The 25,201-nt window shown below is 39.1% G+C and overlaps 1 protein-coding gene across 2 annotated transcripts in view; it reads right to left on the reverse strand.

Annotated features, from left to right (window-relative positions):
- Positions 1 to 25,201, reverse strand: part of LOC134205078 (sterile alpha motif domain-containing protein 5) — an 872,402-nt gene that overhangs the window by 663,258 nt on the left and 183,943 nt on the right. For both annotated transcript variants that reach the window (XM_062679979.1, XM_062679978.1), the window contains exon 2: positions 18,589 to 19,565. In XM_062679979.1, the coding sequence (XP_062535963.1) occupies positions 18,589 to 18,960 (372 nt within the window). In that variant the 5' untranslated portion in view covers positions 18,961 to 19,565. The remainder of the gene's footprint in view (positions 1 to 18,588; positions 19,566 to 25,201) is intronic.

Here is a 25,201-nt window from a genome sequence, read left to right on the forward strand (position 1 = left end):
GATTTGAACAAAAGATTTTCTCAAGCCTTGCACATCCAGACTAGATGTGGGGGAGGAGGATAACAAATTCTCAAAAGGTGTTGGACGTCATATTTGAATCGCCTCAGGAGCGGGTCAAGCTTCTTAATCTTGATCGTATCTATCCGAATCGGGGCCCTCCTTAGCCGTGCGGTAATACGCGCGCTACAAAGCAAGACCATGCTGAGGGTGGCTGGATTCGACTCCCGGTGCCGGTCTAGACAATTTTCGGATTGGAAATCGTCTCGACTTCCCTGGGCATAAAAGTATCATCGTGCTAGCCTCATGATATACGAATGCAAAAATGGTAACCTGGCTTAGAAACCTCGCAGTTAATAACTGTGGAAGTGCTTAATGAACACTAAGCTGCGAGGCGGCTCTGTCCCATTATTTTGGGGATGTAATGCCAATAAGAAGAAGAAGATCTATCCGATCCGAATCAAAGTGCAACTAATGATGCGGATGGAAATGCAATCCTTACTGAAGATGAGTAGCAATGAGCGGTGATTAATTGGTGATGCTGTAAAATATGGTAAGATGCAGATGGAAAACGTAGGAGACGGCGAATGAATCATCAATTACATGAGCTGTTAGGGAAACCATCCTTTCGGTGTACCGGACACGAAGCTATAATGACGGAGAATAACCAAATGAATCAATTCGACGGGTACAAACAGGAAGAATGCAGACCGAGTAGGGTGAACCGATTAAATTGAATGCCTGATTGTGACGTGCAGTCCATAGCTGCTCGATCCAACTTTTAGCCTTTGAATGTACTGAAATACGAACGTTTGGTAGAATGATTCAGATAAAATATTTGTTTAAATACGATGTATAGAATAGTCTGGGATTGTGCCCAAGATATTCAACGCATGAGGTAGAACAAGTGGCCATCATGCCATGTAGTTTAGTCTTATTCACTACTGAACCATATGGAACAGTACTAAGAAAAATGTGGTCAATCAAAACTTCTGGAATTCAGGAGGAATCATTCAGCGCAAGGATAAACAATTACATATATGGTTCACTAAGATCATTTACACAGCTATCTACTACGGGGTAAGTAAATCATATGTCTAGCACAAAAAACTTATGAACAATTACAATTATACAATTATATCAAGAATAGTTCCAATTTTTTGAAATCGCCCGGAATTCGAAGTCAGCCAGCCGCTGACCTACAACTGCAGGCCACGGAACCGTAGCAAAACGAAAAACAAGCTGTCGAGTGCAATAGGCCTCGTACAGTACCTATCCAAAAGATAATGTTTCAGTTAAATCGAAAATCAGCTCAAAAATATCTTCGCCGTACATATTCTATCCAAATGAAAACATTGGAATTCCCTCGGGGGCTCCGCTAAGTAAAAGCAAAACACTTTGATCTCCTCCGAGTGTTTTCCCTGCACACATCCCCTCGAGTGTATGTATTATTCGATTGGATTCAATCTTCTTACTCATGACGACGATAAGAATCGGGGCGGGTTGTGCGGAAGAAGGCCAAATGAAAATAAAATCAAACATTATCGAACAGAGTGAGAGCGGATCGTATCCTTGGCGGTTTCTGGTTCCGCCGCTAGAGCCAGCTCGCCGCCAGGATCGGAATATTTCAATCAAATTCAATACGAGTGGAATGATGCAATTAGAGTTTAATCGATTGAGAAAAAAGACAGTAAATGTTCCTTCGCCCGTTTGTCTGGGCGGAGGCAGTGCTTCGCGGCTGATGCAAACCGCAAACGGCTACGCTTCAGTTTCATCGATGCGAAGTTATCCGCATCGCTTTTACTGTTTGAGGAGCATAATAATAAACCCCGTTGTTTCCCTTCTTGCTTCCATTTGTGTATTCCGTAGTTAGGATTCCTAATCTTTGAAATTATTTATTATGGCGGGTAATTCAAAAATGTGGTTTGCAATAAAAGTTGTACAAGAAAAAATATTTTCGAACAGTTTATTAACCTTCCGAACTCGTGCGTCTTGCCTATGTTGAGTGTAACAAGTGTGCTTTTTTAATCGTGTTCTACTTTATCAACGATGTGAGTCCCCGTTTAGCAGTCATCTATTTTTAATGAAAATTCTTATGAAGCTTTGCTACATCTAGATACAGGATGTTCAGACATACTCATTGAAATTTATTACTCTTCAAATTTTCCCGATTTCAATCAACACTTTTCGGCATGAGAAATTTGCAGCTGCTCTCCACCGTAAAGCCGTTTTAATGATTTCCACAACCGTTCTCACCATCCTGAATTGTTATAGGCACTGGGCGCCGAAAATTATCCACCTGAGCTTACTTCGGTTTTAATCGGCTATTCAGGACGCTCTCATCGGTTTTCGGCGGTGGTATATATCTGGACATTATTCAAATCAAGAAGAAAACCTTCCGTACCCTGCGAACGCGGAAAGGAATGAGATCCTGCTTTCGTTCGATAAGTTTTTCATTAACGGGCGGTACGAGGTTGTGGTTGTTGTTGATTGCGCGTGGTTTTATGGCCTACCATCCCAAGCTACGAGCCTTTGTTTCGTACCGAGCAAGTGCAGAGCTATATTGAAGATTTATGAAGGATTTGGAGCTGTAATTTAGCGCTTTGCAAATGAGAGGAGCAGGTGCGTTGTTATAGAGAATAATCGATGTCGATCATTAAATATCAGCAATTCAAATGTCAATTGCTTTAATTAAATTTAAATTCAGCGCTAACATTAAAAGCATTACTTTTTCGTCGCAATCTTTTGTATTGGAATGTGAGATAATTTTATAAATGACCTTGCAGTAGCATACAGACTACAGATGTTGAAGCATTTTAGGCTCCACCAGCTGGAGCTAAGACCCCAAATTATGGAATATATACACACCCAGATCATCCCCATGTTCGTAAGGGAATACCGCATGAAACCCTTTTCAAATTCATAAAACATGAATTTTAAAGGCTGCCAGCAAACCACTGATTGAAAATTCTGCTCCAATTAAAGTTCTTGTGCAATATTCACCGAAAGACATCAACTGGTGTAATCCAATCAGAAGTCTCGCACATAAAAACCGGAAAAGCAACCATTCCCGAAAGCTTTCAAATATCCCATTGAACGATGCAGACCCACCAAGCATACACACACATATTTTATAGACTGTTTTTGGCAAATAGAGATTTTCCACATGAGAAGTTACACTCATTCTTTCAAATCGGAGTCCGTCTCCCTCCCGGTACCCCTGCCCAATTTGGACTACTACAGTTTCGGTCAGTGTTTGCTTTTCGCCGTAAATTTCTGCCTTAGTTTTTAGTTTCGCTTGGAAGGGGTTCTCACTTTCCGAGACTGCAGAGCATTACCAGCAACATTTACGTACCATAACGTCCCTAACCATGCAAAAGTGGAAGAAGACGATGCGACGACCGACCGACCGAAAGCTCTGATGATGGTGCTGTTTCCGAACTGCTCTGGGCAGTTTCGGATCCTGACCGGTCGGTGGCGCGAGGTGCGGTGGTGGCTGTGGGGGTTCGCAAACTGAGCTGCTGCTGGGCATCCATAAAACGGTTGCTGCTTCCCGCCCTGCTTTAGTCCAAACTAAGAAACCCACAATTCGAGAGACACAGTGGCATGCAAAAAAAAAATGGTTGAGCAATCCAACTAGTGGTGGTACTGCTTGTTTTGCACCGTTTCGACACTTATTCTCACTCACTATTTTACTTATTGACAGCTCCATTCAAACAATTAATCATTTCAATTAAATTCTGAAACTGCATGCTATAAAGGCATAATACGCAAAGTTGGGAATAAGTACGTTACGCATAGCGCACGTTAGGCATAATTGGAATTTCCCATTCTTTATATCATACGAGGAACTTTTGGATTGTACCTCCCGGGACTCACATTGTTGTAAAAAGTACAATACCTTTGTTCACAAGAAGGGCGGGGGAGAGTTAAAATTTCCCTGGAAGTAACATTTGCCAAAAAAAACCCTGATCAATCCACCTAACGGTGCCTTTCTTGTGTATTTATATAAAAAAATTGTTTTGGTCATAATTTTGGAGCCCATATCTGGCCAATTTTCAATAGGAAATTAAGGACGAGTGCCTAAAAACAAGCTAGTTTTTCTGCGTACATTCATACACACGCACATATATACACACAGACAGACAAATTGAGGTAATAATTGATCAAGCTGAGTTAATTATTATATAACTCTAATAAACATAATATAATACAGGCCTTCCGGGCCTCCTATGAGAAATTTTCTGGAAAAGATCGTTTCTCCGAAATAACATTTTATGAAAGGCATTTTCCCGACATTATCATCTTTTTTGTTTTGAAAATTGCATTTCCTCGAAAATAACATTTAAATTTAGTTTAAAAAGTCAAGTTTGAAAAAACATTCGCCCAAAAATAACATTTCCCTAAAATATCATTTCCCGCGAAAATAACTGTGTCCATTAGGCCGAAGGCCGTTAGGTCGAAAGCCATTTGGCCGAAGGTCATTAGGCCGAATGGCCATTAGGCCGAACTAGCAAAAAGAAGTAAAAAGTGAAAATAAGAAGTTCTTTTTTCACCTTACTCCTACTTCCTTCTCCCTTCTTGCATATTTCTTCTGCTATCTGCCTTCTTCCTTCTTCATTCTTTCGTCTTCCTTCTTTCTTCTTCCTTCTTCCTTCTTCCTTCTCTTTTCTTCCTTCTTCCTTCTTACTTCTTAACTTCCTTCTTCCTTCTTCATTCTACCTATTCCCTTCTTACTTCGTTCTTCCTTCTTCCTTCTTCATTCTCCATTTTTCCTATTTCCTTCTTCTTTCTTATTTTGTTGTTAAATTGTTAATTTGTTCTTCCTTATTTATTCATTCTTCTTCCTTCTTCCTTCTTCCATCTTCTTTCTTCCTTTTTCCTTCTTTCTTCCTTCTTCCTTCTTACTTCTTCATTCTTCCTTCTTCCTTCTTCCTTCTTCCTTCTTCCTTCTTCCTTCTTCCTTCTTCCTTCTTCCTTCTTCCTTCTTTCTTCTTCCTTCTTCCTACTTCCTTCTTCCTTCTTCCTTCTTCCTGCTTCCTTCTTCCTTCTTCTTTCTTCCTTCTTCCTTGTTCCTTCTTCCTTCTTCTTTCTTCCTTTTTCCTTTTTCTTTTTTCCTTTTTCCTTCTTCCTTCTTCCTTCTTCCTTCTACCTTATTTTTTCTTCCTTCTTCTATCTTCATTCTTCTTTCTCCCGTATTCCTTCCTTCTTCTTCTTTCTTTCTTTCTTCTTTTTTCTTCCTACTTCCTTCTTACTTCTTTACTACCTTCTTCCTTCTTTCTTCTTCCTTCTTCCTTTTTCATTCTTCATTCTTCCTACTTCCTTCATCCTTCTTACTTCTTCCGTCTTACTTCTTCCTTTTTCCTTCTCTCTTCTTCCTTCTTCCTTCTCTCTTCTTTCTTCTCCCTTCTTCCTCCTTTTTGCTTTTTTCTTCTTCCGTTATACTTCATCCTCACATGGCCCTACTCACTTCTCACTCCCCAGTTCTCATTCGGCCTAATGGCCATTCGGCCTAATGACCGCTCGGCTTAATGACCATTCGGTCTAATGACCTTCGGCCTAATGACCCACCATCAAAAATAACATTTCCTCGAAAACAACAATTCCTCGAAAATAGCTTTTTTTGGAATAGCCAGTCACAAAAAAAAACATACATTTATGCCCTATATCGGGTAAGCTCTTGAACCCACTTTTGAGTAAAAGTGTGCGCCAGTACGAAAATCGTCGGCAGCGGCGTGAATCGGCGTGGATTTTTTTATTACATTCAGAAAAATATATTAAGCTCTTTTAGTGGAATGTATTAAACCGTCTAAGACGAATTAAGTACTTCGAATTAAGTAATTCGTCTTAGACGGTTTTATTACATTCGTTTTTAAGGTTTTTTTTTCTGCCTGTTTTTGGGATATTTTCAAGATTTTAACGGGAAAATCATTAGAATATCACCGGAAAAGTTTGAGGAACTTCCCCAGAAAATTCTCTTAGTTAACCCAAAATATTCAATTGGAATTTTTTCGGATTTTTGCGGGAACTACTTTGAAGTAGTGCGAAAATTCTTTGGAATTTAGAAGAGAAACTTTTTGGAATTCGCAAGAAAAATTATTCTGAAATAACGTGAAAAATTATTCAGAATTTCTACGAGAAATTGTTTCAAATTTCTACAGGAAAATGTTCAGAACATCCACGGTAGGTTTGTCGGAATTTCTGTTGAGTGTTTTTCGAAATCTACTCAGAAAATTCTACGGAATATCCGCGGAAAGCTTCAAGGACTTTTCACGGGAAAGTGTTTGGAATTCTCACGGGAGATGTTTCCGCAGAAAACTGTTCGGAATTTCCATAGAAGTTCAATGGAATTTGCATGTTTTTTATATTTGTGTGAAAAACTCTTCAAAAATTCCACGGGGAATTTTCCGGAATTTCAACTGAACTTTTTCAGAATAAAATTAGATTAAAATAAACATAATTTTTTTTTTTTCGAAAAGTATTTGGTATTTCAACGAAAATTTTCTCGGAATTTTGATCGAATTTCTTTGAATTTCTACGGGAAATTGTTTGTTTTGTCCATAGGAAATTCTTCGGAAATTCTACGGAAAATTGTTTAAAAAAATGGGAAAGGGTCGTTTGGCCGAAAATATTTTTTTTATTCAAATATTTATTTGGTAGGCACTCTGTGTTCTTAACCGCTACTGTTCCGGGAGATCTACTGTGGTATTCTATTGTACAGAATCCACACAGAATCAATTTTTAGATATCCATAATTTGTTATTATTATCGTTGCCAGTCCATCTCTATTGTGCCCGTTTGTCATCCAATCGTGCATCCAATGAACTTTGCTTTGTTCGGTTGCCTCCGAGAAGAACAAGTTGTCAGTGAGCTGCGAATCCAGCGACTGACGAGTGTTTGTTGGAGGGGCTGGGAATCAAACCCATGACCATTCGCTTATAAGGCGAAAGTGTAGCCAACAACGCTACGGGACCCCCTTAGCCGAATCATTCGGTGGAAAGAAATTTCGGGCGAAACGGTTAATATTTGCTAGAGAGATAAGCGGCCGGAGAAGTCGTTGTCTCTATTAGGTTGTTTGACCGAAATAGTCATTTGGCCCAATGAGTCATCAGGCCGAAAATGCCGCTCATGCATAATGGTCGTTTGACTTCTTCTTCTTCCATGGCTGTAGATTCCAACTGGAACCTGGTTTGCTTTTCAACTTAGTGTTCCATTAACATTTTCACAGTCATTAATTGAAAGCTTTCTATGCCCGGAAATGCATGAGTAGGGGAGGAGGTTCGGTTGTGGGCACCTTTTGATCTTTGATCTATAAATTTAACCCAAGTTGATCTTATGTGGACATTTGTATACCAATGGAAAGCCAGACAAAAAACCCTGCCAGCGAAAAAAATATTTGAATTTCGTCCATTTCGGAAATTGTGTGGACAATTTCGTAAATTTGACATTTTTGAACATTTCAATTTTGTGTTTCGCATAAGAGCACCTTAAAAACCACCAAAATTTAAAGGAAAGGGATAATTTATTCAAACAGTCAGGAGGCAACCAAAAACTCAGATCAATCCACCTAGCAGTGATGATACCTTTCTCGTGTATTGGGGTGTATATTGAAAACAATCACATAAGAAAAGTCTTTAATTGCACTTCAGGCAAATGGATTTAATTTTTTTCATGAATTTAACTTTATTGCATTAATTCACACGTAAAAAAAAAAGAGTTAAAAAAAACCTGATTTATTACCATAGCAGTAATACTGCCTTTCTCATTCATTATAAGAAAATAAAATTTTGGTCATACATTTTGATCACATCGAATACAACTTGTTGCAAGCAAATCGGTCAAAGCTTAGTTACAAAAAGTGTGTGGAAATGCCCAAAACACAAAAATGTAAACTGAACTTATTATTTCTATCAATTATGTATAAATAATTATAAAAAACTGCATGAAAACTTCATTAAAAATAAGTAAGGGGACAGCTGCAGCGATATTAATTGATTTGTCAATATAATAAGGGTGCCCACAACCGAATTTTGCAGCCTTTTTGGGATGTGAAGAAGAAAAAAAATTAGAAGAAAAAAAAATTATTCGGTTGGAGCTGGGAAGCAGTAACGAACGTATTGAAGCACCTTCATTGACGCTGCACTAGTAGCTACGAGGGACTAGCAGATATGATTAGAACGGCCAAAGAAAACTACAATAACCCAAAATAAACATGACTATTGTCAATTTGATATCGTGAAATCAAAGAAGAACCTTCTCGAGTGCCTTCTCGAGGAATTGATCGGAGCAGGATGAGACAGCAATTCACCGAAAACTAGAAAAGTGCCACTCTTGCCATGGATGTCTTAAGCAACAGGAAGCTTGTTATGACGAGTCTAACAGGACATCGGTGAGCTCTTTCCGATTTGTTTTATATATGTTTATTTTATATTTTACTCATATATAATTTCTCGCCATTTTTAAACTCCTGCATCCATGAAAGCTGTTTCGGATCCGAGCACTTTCTTAAGTAGATGACAGGACTATTATAATATAAAAACATTCGTAAAATCTATGATAATAAGGTACACTGGGGGAAGTGGAAAAAGGGGGTAAGTGTAAAAATCGACTAAAAAAATTGGAATTGTACATACTTTACAGTTTTTACCACATCATAACATTATGCAATAATATACTTTGATGCTCACACTAATACTATGTTGAAATTTGTATAATATATACACTAACACGGTTAACGCTTGAACTGTAATTTTAGGTTTCGCGAAAAGTTGATTTTTGCATTCATAAAATCAATTCTTATTTGCACCAATTGTCACTTTTTCAAGTGAATTTATATCACAGGTTACTATTACAATACAATTAAACTAATCCCATTCAATTTGTAGTGGTTTGTACCATGAAAGCAAATAATTCAAAGTTTTTACACTTACCCCTGGTATCAAACACTGCGGGGGAAGTGGATAATGCTCTAATTACGCAATTTTTTTCTTCCCTCCAGGGCTTATTTCGATAGCTGTGAATCTTAATATGTTCCTTCTTTTTTATCATTGTGATTCCAGTAGTGATTGGACTAATATAAATGAGAAAATGCCTGATTAATCCACCTATCGATATTGATGCCTTTCACATGTTTTACATATGAAACAAAATGTATAAAAAAGTTAAAATAGCACTAATAGGTAAATATATTCTATAATTCGTATTAATTTTTATTCATAACAAGTTTCACCGTTGAATGCATTTTTTTGCGAACAAATTGGTTAAGGACAAGTGCTTAAGAATAACTGATAGTTTTGTACGTGCTTTGCGCACACATATACAAACAAATACGCACATACAGACATCATCTCAATTCGTTAAACTAAGTTGATTAGTCTTTAACCCCATTAAGTCCCATTTTTCCTTTAAAAAGTTCATCTTTGGGGCGAACATATAGATTTTACATACACTTAGTGTTCGAAAAGGCAAAACCAGCCATCCCCTAGCTATTACGAGAATTCCTTGAGGATCTATTCCGTTAAAGTAATGAAATTATTCCACAAAAGATACTCAGAGCAATTATCGTATTGATTATAGTTATATGTAACTACTCATCACTATTGAAGGTCAAGGTAACATGGGTTTTCCACTTACCCCATCCCACTGGGTTAAGTGGAAAAACAACTCCTTATTTTTAAATCTTTTTTCACAAATTTCAAGCGACCAAAATGGTATGAATTACCGCACAGTTGGTGCAATATTGACTGTTTTTGATAGCCCATTTTGATTGAACGCATTTAGATCATTTAAAATGGTTTTACACTCATTCAAACATGCACTATCGATTTTTCCTTTTCCACTTCCCCCAGTGTACCTTAATGGATATGTTTATCTCTGCAGCTCCACTCTACGATTTGTACGGATGCGCATGCTATGCTATGTGAAGAAGAAAAAACATTAGCCTTAAAATGTTGATGGTAATCGTAATCGTCAAGATAGATTAAATTTACTGCATGAATACGCATTGAAACTTACTTATCTATTAAATCACTTTAATTTATGACACGTTGAAAATGGTAAAAAAGCTTTCGTGTCGTTTTTCTTGTAAATAAAATTGATTTGCTTGGTTCAAAGTAGACATGTCTATTTAGGTCGATATTGAGTACAAAGCAAACAAATGAATGAATGAACAAATGAATTTTCGACGGCTGTTCGGCCACATTGAGAGTTGACGTGAAGTCAATGTCAACTTCTCTCCACGAACAGCCTAGATAGCCGTGTGGTGTCGGCAGCTGGTTATCTGGCTAAGAATAACATTACGGATTGCCTGTTCCAGTGGTAAAAGTCCACCATACAGGTGACCCCTAATTCTCGGTGTGATGCGGCTTTATGCTTACCGTGCCTACGAATGAATGGTTAGGGGGGTCTAGTAAGAACCTAACCGCAAACCTATATGGATTCGCATTATGCGTTTTTTTACATTGTACTTTGTGTATGTTACCTTTATGGATTCGCATTATGCGTTTTTCCTAGTGTACTCTGTGTCTCGTCCTTGACGTTCGGCTTCGGCTACTCTTGTTCAATCTCAACTCGAGGTTAAATAAGAGTGGGGTTATGAATGTGTATTTTACTTAGTTTTTAACAAATTGTCACCTATAAGGATTCGCATTATGCGTTTTTCACAATGTACTTTATGTATGTTACCTATATGGATTCGCATTATGCGTTTTTCACAGTGTACTCTGTGTCTCGTCCTTGACGTTCGGCTTTGACTACTCTGGTTCAATCTCAACGTGAGGTTAAATAAGAGTGGGGTTATGGATATGTATTTTACTTAGTTTTCAACTAATTGTCACCTATATGGATTCGCATTATGCGTTTTTTTTACAATGTACTTTGTGTATGTTACCTATATGGATTCGCATTATACGTTTTTCACAGTGTACTCTGTGTTTCGTTCTTGACGTTCGGGTTCGGCTACTCTTGTTCAATCTCAACGTGAGGTAAAATAAGCATGGGGTTATGAATATGTGTTTTACTAAGTTTTCAACAAATTGCCACCTATATGGATTCGCATTATGCGTTTTTCACAGTGCACTCTGTGTTTCGTCTTTGATGTTCGTCCATTGTTATGTCCTCTATGTTTTTGTGACACCTCTCTTTAGTCCCTAGCTGAATGCGTGTGAGTCTACATAATTGGCTTCCCTATAAATGGTCCCATTCTCCTTTCCAACTTCATTTCCTCTTCCTTTCCCCTTTTCACTTCCTTTTCCGTCAGGTAAATGATGAGAAAGGCCAGTGAAGGCGATGGCACAAATCTCCCAAATTGAGGGGAACGTGCCTCCTGAGCCGACGTTTTGATACCTGATACCTGATGCTATGCTATGCTATGTGAAGAAGAAAAAAAATTAGCCTTCAAATGTTGATGGTAATCGTAATCGTCAAGATAGATTAAATTTACTGCATGAATACGCATGATTAAATTTACTGCATGAATACGCATTGAAACTTACTTATCTATCAAATCACTTTAATTTATGACACGTTGAAAATGGTAAAAAAGCTTTCATGTCGTTTTTCTTGTAAATAAAATTGATTTGCTTAGTTCAAAGTAGACATGTCTATTTAGTTCGATATTGAGTACAAAACATCATGTTACTAAAGCAAACAAATGACGGTTGTCAGAATGACAGCATCTGTTATCTGTAAAACAAAAACGTAGGGGTTCCCATAATCAAACTGTGCCCTAGTGCCGTGTGCCAAACTTGCCTTAGCAGGCCTTTAGCAGAAACTGCCGTTTAGCCGAAATGATCGTTTGGCCAAAAATGTCGTTTTGACGAATAGATCATTTAGCAGAAAATGCCGTTTGAATGAAATGGTCGTTTGACAGAAAGAGCCATTTGGTCCGAAAATATCCGAGCTATTCAACCAACGTATTTTTTCCACTAAAGGACCTATTCGGCCGAACGACATTTTCGACAAAATGGCATTTTCCGCCAAATAACTTTAGGCTACATGAGCTTCGGCTAAATGTTTTTTTTGGTCAAAAGACATAGGGGAACGGTTCGGGACTTCATCTCATAGCTCCCATTTCCATCCCATCAAAAACAAAGCAATAAAAATGAATTCGATTTTTTTTTAATTTTTGTGTTTTTTTTTCAGCAGTGAACACGCAAATTAGCAAAAAGAAGCGACACGATTGGTGCTGTATTTCGCTGTTTTGCGATGAGATGAATATTTGTTCAGTGAGATTAAAAATGGAACAGTTCCCCTATTTGGCTTTCAGCCATAAATAAGGGCTCGCAACTCAATCAAAATTAAACTGCCCTATTTTTCGGGTATTAGCAACATGGTCATAAAATTACAATGTTCTGAAAAACTCCGATGTGATTATGTACATTACGTGGGAGAATTCGATTTGAAAAATGTATTGCAACTTTCCCATCGAAGGAAAGTGGTAACCAATACGTTTTTCAAATCAAATTTTTCCACGTAATGTTCACATCGGAATTTTTTCAGAACATTGTAAATTAATGACTATGTTGGGTGGCTAATACCCGAAAATTAGGCAATTTTTGATTGAACTGAACTTGAGTTGCGTATTCTTATTTTTGGCGGAAATAGAGATGTCAAAAATTAACCGATTACTTCGATTAATCGATTCATCGTTGTGATAATCGATTAATTTTGAATCGATTACTTCCCAACGATTATTCGATTCAATAATCGATAGGAATCGAGAGTAATCGATTAGTTACTAATCGATTAATCAGGATTTTACGACATCATAAGGATTTCGCTAATTAATTAATTACTTCGATGAATCGATTAATCGTTGTGATAATCGATTAATTTTGAATCGATTAATATACAACGATTAATCGATTCAATAATCGACAAGAATCGAGAGTAATCGATTAGTTAATAATCGATTAATCGTGATTTTACGACATCTCTAGGCGGAAAGCCATCTATGTCATTTGACCAAACAAACAATCTAGCTGTAGTCCATCTAGCCTAAAGCTGGAAGTTTTCGAAAGGAAAGTGCTGCGTACCATCTATGGTGGGGTGCAGATGGCGGACGGTACGTGGAGGAGGCGAATGAACCACGAGTTACATCAGCTAGTGGGAGAACTGCGGTGGGCCTGGCACGTAGCCAGAATGACGGACGATGAAAATGGATCTCGACAACGATCCGGCGGGAATAAGAAGGCGAGGTGCACAGCGGGCAGGAGGATCGAACAGGTGGAGGAAGATTTGTGGAACCTCCGCAGACTGCGTGGTTGGCGACGTGCAGCCACTGCACAGGCCACTCCGGCCTTAGTCTGTTAATAAATAAATTTATTTCTTGGTCTTCAGCTTCGCTGCACAAAATGCTGTAACTTAAATTAACTTAAACCTAATACACACGGTGGTAGGTCATTTGGCATAATAGTTGTGTAAAGCAAATGAAGTTAGTTCTGCATGAGATATATTCATCTCTTCAAAATCATGCTTTGTCGTTCATAAGTCTAAAAAGTATAAGCTTCTTTTTTCAAAGGTTGCATTCCTTTTCTTTTTCAAATAATGCATTTGTCAGGCATAATACAAGGGGGAATAGGTATGGTTCCTATTCTCAATGTATGCAATATTCAGTACAAGGAAAGGGAAGATATAATTCATTCTTTCAAAGGAAGCATTTTCTCGGCGAAGCCAAGGAAAGATTTTATTCATTTGTTCAATTGAGGCATTTGCTCAGCTTAAGCAAAGGAGGATACGATCCCTTTTTTCAAAGGATGCACCACACACAAACAGACGTAACAGCTTGAACATTTTTCTGAAAAATCCATCGCCCAACTCCTCTACCACCATCTTGCGAGCATGTTACACGTATGACATTGTCACCAGAAGGCGCTGAAGTGAAATGTCAAACTCGAAGGATTATGACGCTAGCGCCTCTAGTTGTGAAACGCGCAATCAATTAAATTCAAATTGATCGTTGAAGTCATGGTCGATGATAATTTCTCTAGTGTTACGCCTTTTGTCTGTGGATGCATCTTCCCGACAGTTGCATCAGAGAAGATATGGTTCCATTTTTAAAAGGATACATTTGCCCAGCAGATGGCAAAATACGATATGCTTCCTTCTTCCAAATCAGGCATTTGCTCGATTTAACTCCTGACGGAATCCAAGTTTCTAAGTGCTCGCGTTTCCGGGAGCACATCACTCGATACGGAAGCAACGCACAACTGTCATTTTTAATATTTCACGCATGCTGCGGCGCAGCAAAGCTAAATCAACAAAAATGACAGATGTGCGACGCCTCCGTATCATGTGGTGTGCTCAGGAAAAGGCGAGCACTTTGAAACTTGGATTCTGTCAGGAGTGACCTTAATGCAAGGGAAGACATGATCCCTTCTACTGATAGTAGTTGTTACTGCCTTCTATAGATGAGCACACTTGCCGGAGATAAGACGAACAGAGTTGGTAATACCTTCTTTTAATGAACGCATTTGCCCGGTATAAGGCGAATATAGGAGATAATGCCTCCTTTAAATGAACGCTTTTGCTCGGTTTAATGCGAACAGAGATGATGATGCCTTGTTGAGATTAATGCATTCGATATGAGGCGAACATAGTTGATAATGCCTTCTTTTAATCAACGCATTTACTCAGTTTAAAGCGAACAGAGTTGAAAATGCTTGCTATTTAAAAACGCGTCCGCCCGGTACGCGACGAACAGAAGAGATAACACCACCTTTAAATGATCGCGTTTGCAAGGTATAACGAAACTATGCCTGTTCCTTGCCAAGGGAGGAACTGGCATATTCGGCGAACAGAAGAGTTTATTTTTTCAATTTAGGGTCTTGTCGCCATGCCCTTCTTATCCCATTAAGGTTTATCGCTGGCAAACTCAAGAAGCAACTTTTCTAGCCCTTTATTTTGTTTAAATAGATGTTCGCGAGCCGCCTCAAGCCCAGTCGACGTGGGATGAAATTTCCTCAAGCTCCCTGCATTGAGCATGAGAACGTGCTGTGAAGTTGTTACCTCAGTTTTAACAGTCTTCAAAGGTAGCACATGATATGTAAAGGGAGTATTTGGAAAGAGAACTATTCGTTCTATACTGTTTTCAAACAGTTCTAGTTTGATGCAACGAATCGCGAGTCCAACACGGTGAACCATGTAAAAGGACTATCGGATCGAAAAATAAGTACAGATCAACGATGAAAATTCTTGAAAAAATTGAGTAACTTACTCGACTGGAATTGTCGTAATAAGTCGTAAAACAAGTAATAATCATTTACATGAATTATAAATAAATATCTATTGATAATATTTTTTTCCCTGAAATAAACTTTAAACTTGAAATCAGGACTTTTTCGGGGTACTGGCTCATTCAGGGTAGTATCCCACTCGGAATGATAGCATTCGGAGTAGGGACTCTTTCGGGGTAATGGCGTTCGGGATTGTGGCCTTCGTGGTAATAGAATTATGGGTAGTGTCATAGAGTCGAAATGGTTCCTCCTTTCAATTCAGGAATATGCTTGGTTTAAGACACGGGAAGATATTTCCCTTCTTTGAAATGGTGCATTTGCCCGGCAGACGGCAAGAGACGATATGATTTCTTCCTTCAATTCAGGTATTTGCTCAGCTTGAGGAAAAGTAAATAAGTATCCCTTCTTTCCAAGGATGCATTTGCCCTGAAGAAGCCAGAGATGATATGACTCCTTTCAATTCAGGCATTTGGTTCGCTCGGTTCAATGCAAAAGATCCTTTCTTAAAAACCGTTTGCTCATAAAAGGGAGTAATGGGCAAGTTTTCTGGTTTGCCCTTACATGAAAAACAAAACAAGCCACAAAACATACTTTCGCATACAAACAATAATGAATAATCCATAAAATAGACAACTGTTAACTGTTGATAATAAGATGATATCGATTGTAAATATCATGAAGTATCGGCTCCGTTAAGTGTTATACACGCCTGAGCCTGTCAAATAAACGCAATAGATTTGAAAAAAAAAACTATGCTGTGATTCCCATAATCGTTATTTGAAAGTTCTTCTACCGACCTTCTGAAAGTTTCTGAGTTATCAACAACGAAAACGTTGAGCCATGAAGCTGTTTATGGTGTTTGAAGAGAAGTGTCAGCTCCGTACTTCATGCCAGTGGACTCTAAGTCACTGGTGGGAGACCAACGGCAGCCACACCGTGCGCAGAATCCTGTCTCCTGGATTCTCCGGAGGCTGTAGCAGCAAAGGAGGAGGCCTTGCGGCCTTCAGACACTGTCGGAGTGGCGTACACCTCTGCTTCTGATTGACATTTCAAGATCTATCTTACTCAGAGGGCGTTTTCATTCTAAAGCTCATTCTTTGCCTTCGCTTGATCTCCAGAATTAATCGTTCAACACGCGCGTGGTCCTGGAACGTTCATGCAGGCTCGCTCGTGCTGACCGCGAGTGATTTTTTTCCCTAGTGTTGTACAAAATACACGCCCGTGCTCGAGTGTCAATACAATCAAATATATTCAGTTCTGAATGCACTTTTCGTCTTTTGCTATGGCCATTTTGCTTTGAAACCCTTCCTCACTTGTTTGACTTCGTGAAATATCAATTCTGAAGAATCTCAATGCCACGGAAGCATCGTCGTTCTAACAATCTTTTATCGGTCTTACAGTTTTAATTACATTTTCAAATAAACAAATTTAGTGTAGAAACTTTTATGTCTTAAAAGCCTTCTAAAAATTGATTAGTTACAAATAATTTGTTGACCCGGGGAAGCTCTTTAGATCTGCTTTTTTTTTTAATGTTTTAGGGTATTTATTTTTTTAACACAGAATAATAAAATAATCCTTCAATAAAACTTTGCTAAAGATGTCTGAACAAACCTGTATCGGTCGAATTTTATTCAATGATTTTCTTTATAAAATGAATTCAAAGTCTTTCATCTCCACTAACGGTACACCACGGGCCAAAAGTATACGATGCAAGTGAAGGTACATTATTTTCATAAATTTACTTTTATTTCGACTTTTATGCGGATATATTGAATCCTTTTTTTCACTCAGTAACTTCCAACCCCCACGGTTCGGATAGACATCGTTCGTCGGTCCGTCGGTCTCGCTGTAGGTCGGTACCTATGTATGGACTTTAGCGAGATGCTGCAGTGTAGTAGGACGATGGTTATGATGATGATGATGATGATGCCGCCGCCGCCGCCGGTCCGTGCTGCTGGTGGTTGGATGCAGTGCGAAAACATGCAAGTTTATTTTCCGAGGAAAAGAGTCTTTATTCTATCATCCTCAAAGTGACTTCTCACAAGTATGAACTACAAGTATATTTTGGTGCAAAGTTGCTGGTGAGTAGCTAACTTAGTTTTTATTGAGATGGAAACGACTCCTTTTTCTCACACTTACCAAAAAAAAATATTGTTTAAAAAAGCTTGTATACCTATTGATAATGGTAACTTTTCACATCATGATTTTTCTATAAACATTTTTGATATCGTAATGTGACATAACCTTTTTTTGTAGATTTTGTTTTCTTTATTTGAACTTTTATAAAATTTTGTTTTAATCATTTTACGTAGTTTAGAAAATTTATTGATTCATTGCTTCAATCAAAATTCCCAACAAAAAAAGAAGTTGTGAAACACTTTAAATAGAACATACGAATAATTAGACCGGATAAGTTATCAAAATAAGAGAGTCACTGTTGGTTGGTTCCATGTTCTGTATCAAAAAGCTTACTCACATCAAATACAGAAAAGGGTTCGGACTAAAAAAACATCGAGTGGGATGAATATAAAAGTATGAGATGAATAATAGAAACGACCATGTGCGTCACCAAACAGAAGCGCCTCGTGTTTCAAGTTTCATAATAGAACACACAGAACTTCTATCTTTTCCAGAATTTCCTAGCATTATGAGGTCGGGGAAAAAAACTTTATCTCCTTTAAAATTTGTGACTCTACAATTTGCCCTCTGCCGCCGCTGCTGTGAGCTTTCGGGACCAGACTTACCGCTATAAAATTGGAAAAGTTTTCCTCGCCAATCCGCCAACCTGGATCCGTCTCAGACACCCGGCCAGCGCACGTGAATCCTTGAAAAGGCCGCTGCCGCCGACGAAGACGTCGACCAACATGCCGGGGTCCAACCGCAAACGTTTCGCTCCCGGGAGAACTTGCGCAGCGATAAAACTTCACTTCCGCCGAAGTCTATCGCAAGCCAACTAACGGGCAACCGACGACCGGGCAAACAGCGTTTCGCTTCGACAGCATGGATTGGACATGGGGGTACTCTTCAAGCGAGCAGTTTATGGCAAGCGAGACGAACCCTGACAAACCGGACGTCAGGTTAACTTTCGAGACTTCCTAGTTGGCGGGATGGCATAACCTTGGATGCGAAGTACGGTGGCAATGATTCGCAGTGTTTTTACGATTTTCTGGTTTCACAAACCAGGTCAAGCGATGGGCCGAAATTTATGACAAAAATGTTATTGTTATGCTTCTGTCTATGGGTTCATTTTTTTCTACAAGTACAAGTACAAACAACCTAAAATACTAGTTCAACTTGAATGTTAAAGATAAAACCTAAACAAATTGCAATTCTAATTACCAAAGCCCATCGTACTCACCGGTGTTGAATAAGGATGCGCCGTCAAGCATACTCCATCCGCCTTAAGTTGTTCCTGGAGCAGCGCCTCCAGTTCGCTCAACATCAACGGCGAACTGTCCCGCTCGAGACTGTCGCTGTTATCCGACAGCAGTGATTTGGGATCATTCAACTGAAAATACACACTCGCCGCGCCCTTCTCGCGCAACAGTCGCACACTCTTCAACAGCTTGCTTCGGTGCTGCGGATTTTGGACACCAATCGCGTCCAAATCCGGATCGCCGACTTGCTTGCAAATCTCCAAATCATCGTAACCGTTATCCAGGAAGCTCTCCGCATACTGGCCGAGCCCCAGAGCACGCAGCCACTCGCAAACAATGTTGCTGACCGCCATCTTCAGTAAGGGCTGCGTCCGTCCGTCCGTCGTCCGTACGTACGTATGCCCTTACCACTTCCCAGAACTTCCCGTAAACACAACACGACCCCGATAACTTATCTGCTATCACAGTTTGGCGCTCTTTCGCGACGATCTACCATGCAAAAAGTTAACGATTAATTAAAACTGTAGCTCGCCGCCGCCCCCTTTGGTCGACCATTTCCTCAGGGCGCGCTACATGCTGCCACCAATAAACTTTTTCCACTTTTCTTTTCTTCGTTTTTTTTTTCTTCCTCGAAGGTAGATATCGTGCGGTGGTTCACTTTTTTCCCAACTTGTTTAATAGCTATTCTTTTCTCTTCCCATTCGCAGCCGGAGCATGCAGGAGAAAAAGTTTATTACTGTCGTGGTCCTGCGGTTGTGGATCCTCCGGGAGGGTTTCGTTGTTTACATTTCATATAGTCGTCGACGTCGGAGTCGCGATTTTTTTTTCTTGTTGCAGGCCGGCAAGCAGAGTCATAAACCGTTTGTTTATACCACTTTGTTTGAGATTCGCCGCCCAATGAGGGGCTAAATTGCTCCGCACGTCACGCTGGGTGATGTGGCCCGATACAATCTGCAATCTGGAAGAGAGAAGAGGAAAAATGGCCATCAGGTATGAGGATTTTCGAACGTTGTTGACTGGCGGAACACTGAAGTTGAAGGGAAAACTGCAATAGATTGGGAATTGCTGCGTTAGAGCATCTTGAACCGTGTTCCACGTCGACATTGTAGTTTAGATATTGGCCAAAAAACTGTGGACTCTACCATTCTAATATTAATAGTGGTAGGAGAATTGACAGTTTCCGATGTTTTCGGCTTTTTTCTTAATTATCGTGATGATTTGCTGAACTAAACAGCTATTATACAAAATTGTTTACTGCCATTGTTCTTATTCAATGTTGCGAAAACTACATTTTTGCACGAATGAGCAACCCATTTCTCATCTCACATCCACAAAATTAGTCTAAGGTAATGACGGTAATGATGATTATAAAGCCAGAGGTGAAACTTTATATTTATAACGAGTGAGATTTATGACAGCTCTACGTGAATTGAACGACAACGAGGCCGCCGCCAGCCATCATCGGCAATCAACCAACAACGGACGGTCGCCTTAAAACTATAACCCAACAAACACCGAGGGACCGAGCCATGATCTGAACTGAACCGTGTGTTGTTTGCTGCACCTAAAGGAGTTGCTATTTTGTTGACGGGCGGTAAGATTTATGAATGGGGCAATTAAAATATGACTTTGTGCGCTCGGTTGACGGTGATGGGAAAAAGTGGTGTATGACGATGACTTCGGGATGAGACGAACTGGCAAAGAAGCAGGCAACCATAAAAAAGAATTGGTGAAGATGTGGGTTCAAGTTTCATCACCTTTCACTGCGGAATGACACGGCGAGAATTTATGGATGAATGGAATTCAGTATGGTAATTGCGCTTGCGGTGAACGAGAAAGCTGTAACAAGAATCAACTGGGCTATGCCCGTTGATAGGACGATTGCAAAAATCAAACTGATATGAAAATTGATCGTATTTTCATGACATAATTTTCGGTTTGGTTTCATATAATGATTGATATTTCACCAGAATACCGTCCTGGATATGTTTTTCTAACGTATAATTGTGGCGAATAAAGTGAGCCTGAAAAAAGCATTCGCATTTTTTGGTTACATCTATATAATACAAATGAAATGGTCTGTGTTCGTATCCGCATAACTCGAAAACGGCTGGATGAATTTTATTCACATGACAGATATGGATTTTATTCATATCAGATATGTTTATTATCGTTTCCGACGGGTTTTTATGATATTTCCTCATGTGAAAATCACGAGTGGGGTTGAGTGAATTGTGAAAAACCTAAAATAAAGAATTGTAAGAAAATTTCGCATGGGGAGTTCACATCGCAAGATCGATATAGGCGAACGGATCAAGAAAGCAAGGGCTGCCTTTGCAAGTTTAAGAAATATCTGGAAAAACAGAAAGATAAATGAACGCACCAAAATACGAATTTTCAACTCTAATGTGAAATCTGTGCTGTTTTACGCTAGCGAAACATGGTGTGTATCAGTGGAGAACACTCAACGGCCACAAGTGTTCATCAACATATGCCTGCAGTATATAATTCGGGCCTGGTGGCCTCACAACTGGATCTCAAACAAACTAACTTCATCGTTGTTGTCACCAGAGGCCGATAGCAACAGAAATTCGGGATCGGAAGTGGGGCTGGGTCAGCCACGCTCTACGCAGGGGCGGACACGAAATCTGTACATAAGGATTTGGATTTGGATTGGATTTGGATTGGATTTGGATTGGATTTGGATTGGATTTGGATTGGATTTGGATTGGATTTGGATTGGATTTGGATAGGATTTGGAATGGATTTGGATTAGATTTGGTTTTGATTTGGATTTGATTTAGATTTGGATTGGATTTGGATTGAATTTGGATTGGATTTGGATTGGATTTGGATTGGATTTAGATTGGATTTGGATTGGATTTAGATTGGATTTGGATTGGATTTGGATTGGTTTGGATTGGTTTGGATTGGTTTGGATTGATTTGGATTGGTTGGTTTGGATTGGTTTGGATTGGTTTGATTGGTTTGGATTGGTTTGGATTGGTTTGGATTGGTTTGGATTGGTTTGATTGGTTTGATTGGTTTGGATTGGTTTGGATTGGTTTGGATTGGTTTGGATTGGTTTGGATTGGTTTGGATTGGTTTGGATTGGTTTGGATTGGTTTGGATTGGATTTGGATTGGTTTGGATTGGTTTGGATTGGTTTGGATTGGTTTGGATTGGTTTGGATTGGTTGGATTGGTTTGGATTGGTTTGGATTGGTTTGGATTGGTTTGGATTGGTTTGGATTGGTTTGGATTGGTTTGGATTGGTTTGGATTGGTTTGGATTGGTTTGGATTGGTTTGGTTGGTTTGGTTGGTTTGGATTGGTTTGGATTGGTTTGGATTGGTTTGGATTGGTTTGGATTGGTTTGGATTGGTTTGGATTGGTTTGGATTGGTTTGGATTGGTTTGGATTGGTTTGGATTGGTTTGGATTGGTTTGGATTGGTTTGGATTGGTTTGGATTGGTTTGGATTGGTTTGGATTGGTTTGGATTGGTTTGGATTGGTTTGGATTGGTTTGGATTGGTTTGGATTGGTTTGGATTGGTTTGGATTGGTTTGGATTGGTTTGGATTGGTTTGGATTGGTTTGGATTGGTTTGGATTGGTTTGGATTGGTTTGGATTGGATTTGGATTGGTTTGATTGATTTGGATTGATTTGGATTGGTTTGGATTGGTTTGGATTGATTTGGATTGGATTTGGATTCGGTTTGGATTGGATTTGGATTGGATTTGGATTGGATTTGGATTGGATTTGGATTGGATTTGGATTGGATTTGGATTGGATTTGGATTTGGATTGGATTTGGATTGGATTTGATTTGGATTGGATTTGGATATTATTTGGATTGGATTTGCATTGGATTCAATTTGGATTTGGATTGGTTTTGGATTGTTTTTGATTGGTTTTGGATTGGATTTGGATTGGATTTGGATTGGATTTGGATTGGATTTGGATTGGATTTGGTTTGGATTGGAGTTGGATTGGTTTGGCTTGGATTTGGACTGATTTGGATTGGTTTGAATTTGTATTGGATATAGAATGGTTTTGGATTGGATTTGGATTAGACTTGGATTGGGTTGGGATTGGGATTGGATTGGTTTGGATTGGTTTGGATTGGTTTGGATTGATTTGGATTGGTTGGATTGGTTTGGATTGATTTGGATTGGTTGGTTTGGATTGGTTTGGATTGGTTTGGATTGATTTGGATTGGTTTGATTGGTTTGATTGGTTTGGATTGGTTTGGATTGGTTTGGATTGGTTTGGATTGGATTTGGATTGGTTTGGTTGGTTTGATTGGATTTGGATTGGTTTGGATTGGTTTGGATTGGTTTAGATTGGTTTGGATTGGTTTGGATTGGTTTGGATTGGTTTGGATTGGTTTGGATTGGTTTGGATTGGTTTGGATTGGTTTGGATTGGTTTGGATTAGATTTTGATTGGTTTGGATTGGTTTGGATTGGTTTGGATTGGTTTGGATTGGTTTGGATTGGTTTGGATTGGATTTGGTTTGGTTTGGATCGGATTTGGTTTGGCTTTTAATTGGGTTTGGATTGGTTTAGATTGGTTTGGATTGGTTTGGATTGGATTTGGATTGGTTTGGATTGGTTTAGATTGGTTTGGATTGGATTTGGATTGGATTTGGATTGGATTTGGATTGGTTTGGATTGGTTTGGATTGATTTGGATTGGTTTGGATTGGTTTGGATTGGATTTGGATTGGATTTGGATTGATTTGGATTGGATTTGGATTGGATTTGGTTTGGTTTGGATTGGTTGGTTTGGCTTTAGATTGGGTTTGGATTGGTTTGGATTGGTTAGATTGGATTTGGATTGGTTGGATTGGTTTGGATTGGTTTGGATTGGTTTGATTGGATTTGGATTGGTTTGGATTGGTTTGGATTGGATTTGGATTGGTTTGGATTGGTTTGGATTGGATTTGGTTGGTTTGGATTGGTTTGGATTGGTTTGGATTGATTTGGATTGGTTTGGATTGGTTTGGATTGGTTTGGATTGGTTTGGATTGGTTTGGATTGGTTTGGATTGGTTTGGATTGGTTTGGATTGGTTTGGATTGGTTTGGATTGGTTGATTGGTTTGGTTGGATTTGGATTGGATTTGGATTGGATTTGGATTGCATTTGGATTTCATTTGGATTGGTTTTGGATTGGGTTTGGATTGGATTTGGATTGGATTTGGATTGCATTTGGATTTCATTTGGATTGGTTTTGGAGGTGTCAGGCCATTTGGCCGAATGCCGTCTGGCCGAATGCCGTTTGGCCGAACGCCATTTGGCCGAATGCCGTTTGGCCGAACGGGTCGTTTGGCCGAATGCCGTTTGGCCGAATGGTTAAATAAATTGACCTCAAATTACGACTAGCGAAGAGTGAGAAATGAATCGTGAGTAATGAGAAGTAAGAAGTGAGAAGTGAGATGTGAAAAGTGTGAAGAGAAAATTGAACAGAGAACAGAGAACTTCCTTCTTCTGCCTTCTTCCTTCTTCCTTCTCCTTTTTCCTTCTTTCTTTTTCCTTCTTCCTTCTCTCTTTCTCCTTTTTCCTTATTCTTTCTTTCTTTCTTCTTTCTTCTGCTTTCTTATTCCTTCTTACTTCTTCCTTCTTCCTTCTATCTTTTTCCTTTTTCCATCTTCCATCTTCCATCTTCCAACTTCCATCTTACTTCTTCCTTCTTCTATCTTCCTTCTTCCTTCTTCCTTCTTCCTTCTTCCTTCTTCCTTCTTCCTTCTTCCTTCTTCCTTCTTCCTTCTTCCTTCTTCCTTCTTCCTTCTTTCTTCTTCTATCTTCCTTCTTCCTTCTTCCTTCTTCCTTCTTCCTTCTTCCTTCTTTCTTCTTCCCTTTTCCTTCTTCCTTCTTCGTTCTTCCGTCTTCTAACTTCCTTCTTCTAACTTCCTTTTTCCTTCTTCCTTCTTCCTTCTTCCTTCTTTCTTCTTCCTCCTTCCTTCTTTCTTCTTCCATCTTCCTTCTTCCTTTTTCCTTCTTCTTTTTTCCTTCTTCCTTTTTCCTTCTTCTTTCTTTCTTCTTTCTTCTTCCTTCTTCCTTCTTCATTCTTCCGTCTTCTTTTTTCCTTCTTTCTTTTTCCTTCTTTCTTCTTTCTTCTTACTTCTTTCCATTTCTTTTTCCTTCTTCCTTCTTCTATCTTCCTTCTTCTTTATTCCTTCTTCCTTCTTATTTCTTCTCCCTTCTTCCTTCTTCTTGCTTCCTCCTTTCTCCTTCCTTCTTCCTTATTTCTTCTTTTTTTCTTCATTTTCCTTCTTTCTTGTTCCTTCTTCCTACTTCCTTATTCCTTCTTCCTTCTTCTTGCTTCCTTCTTTCTTCTGCCTTTTGCCTTCCTCCGTCTTCCTTCTTCCCTCTTTCTTCTTCCTTCTTCTTGCTTCTACCTTCTTCCTTTTTCCTTCTTCCTTCTTTCTTCTTTCTTCTTCCTCCTTCCTTCTTTCTTCTTCCTTCTTCCTTCTTCCTTTTTCCTTCTTCTTTTTTCCTTCTTCCTTTTTCCTTCTTCCTTCTTCCTTCTTTCTTCTTCCTTCTTCCTTCTTTCTTCTTCCTTCTTTCTTCTTCCTTTTTCCTTCTTCCTTCTT

The sequence above is a fragment of the Armigeres subalbatus genome, chromosome 1, assembly GCF_024139115.2.
Source record: "Armigeres subalbatus isolate Guangzhou_Male chromosome 1, GZ_Asu_2, whole genome shotgun sequence".
NCBI classification, from domain to species: domain Eukaryota; kingdom Metazoa; phylum Arthropoda; class Insecta; order Diptera; family Culicidae; genus Armigeres; species Armigeres subalbatus.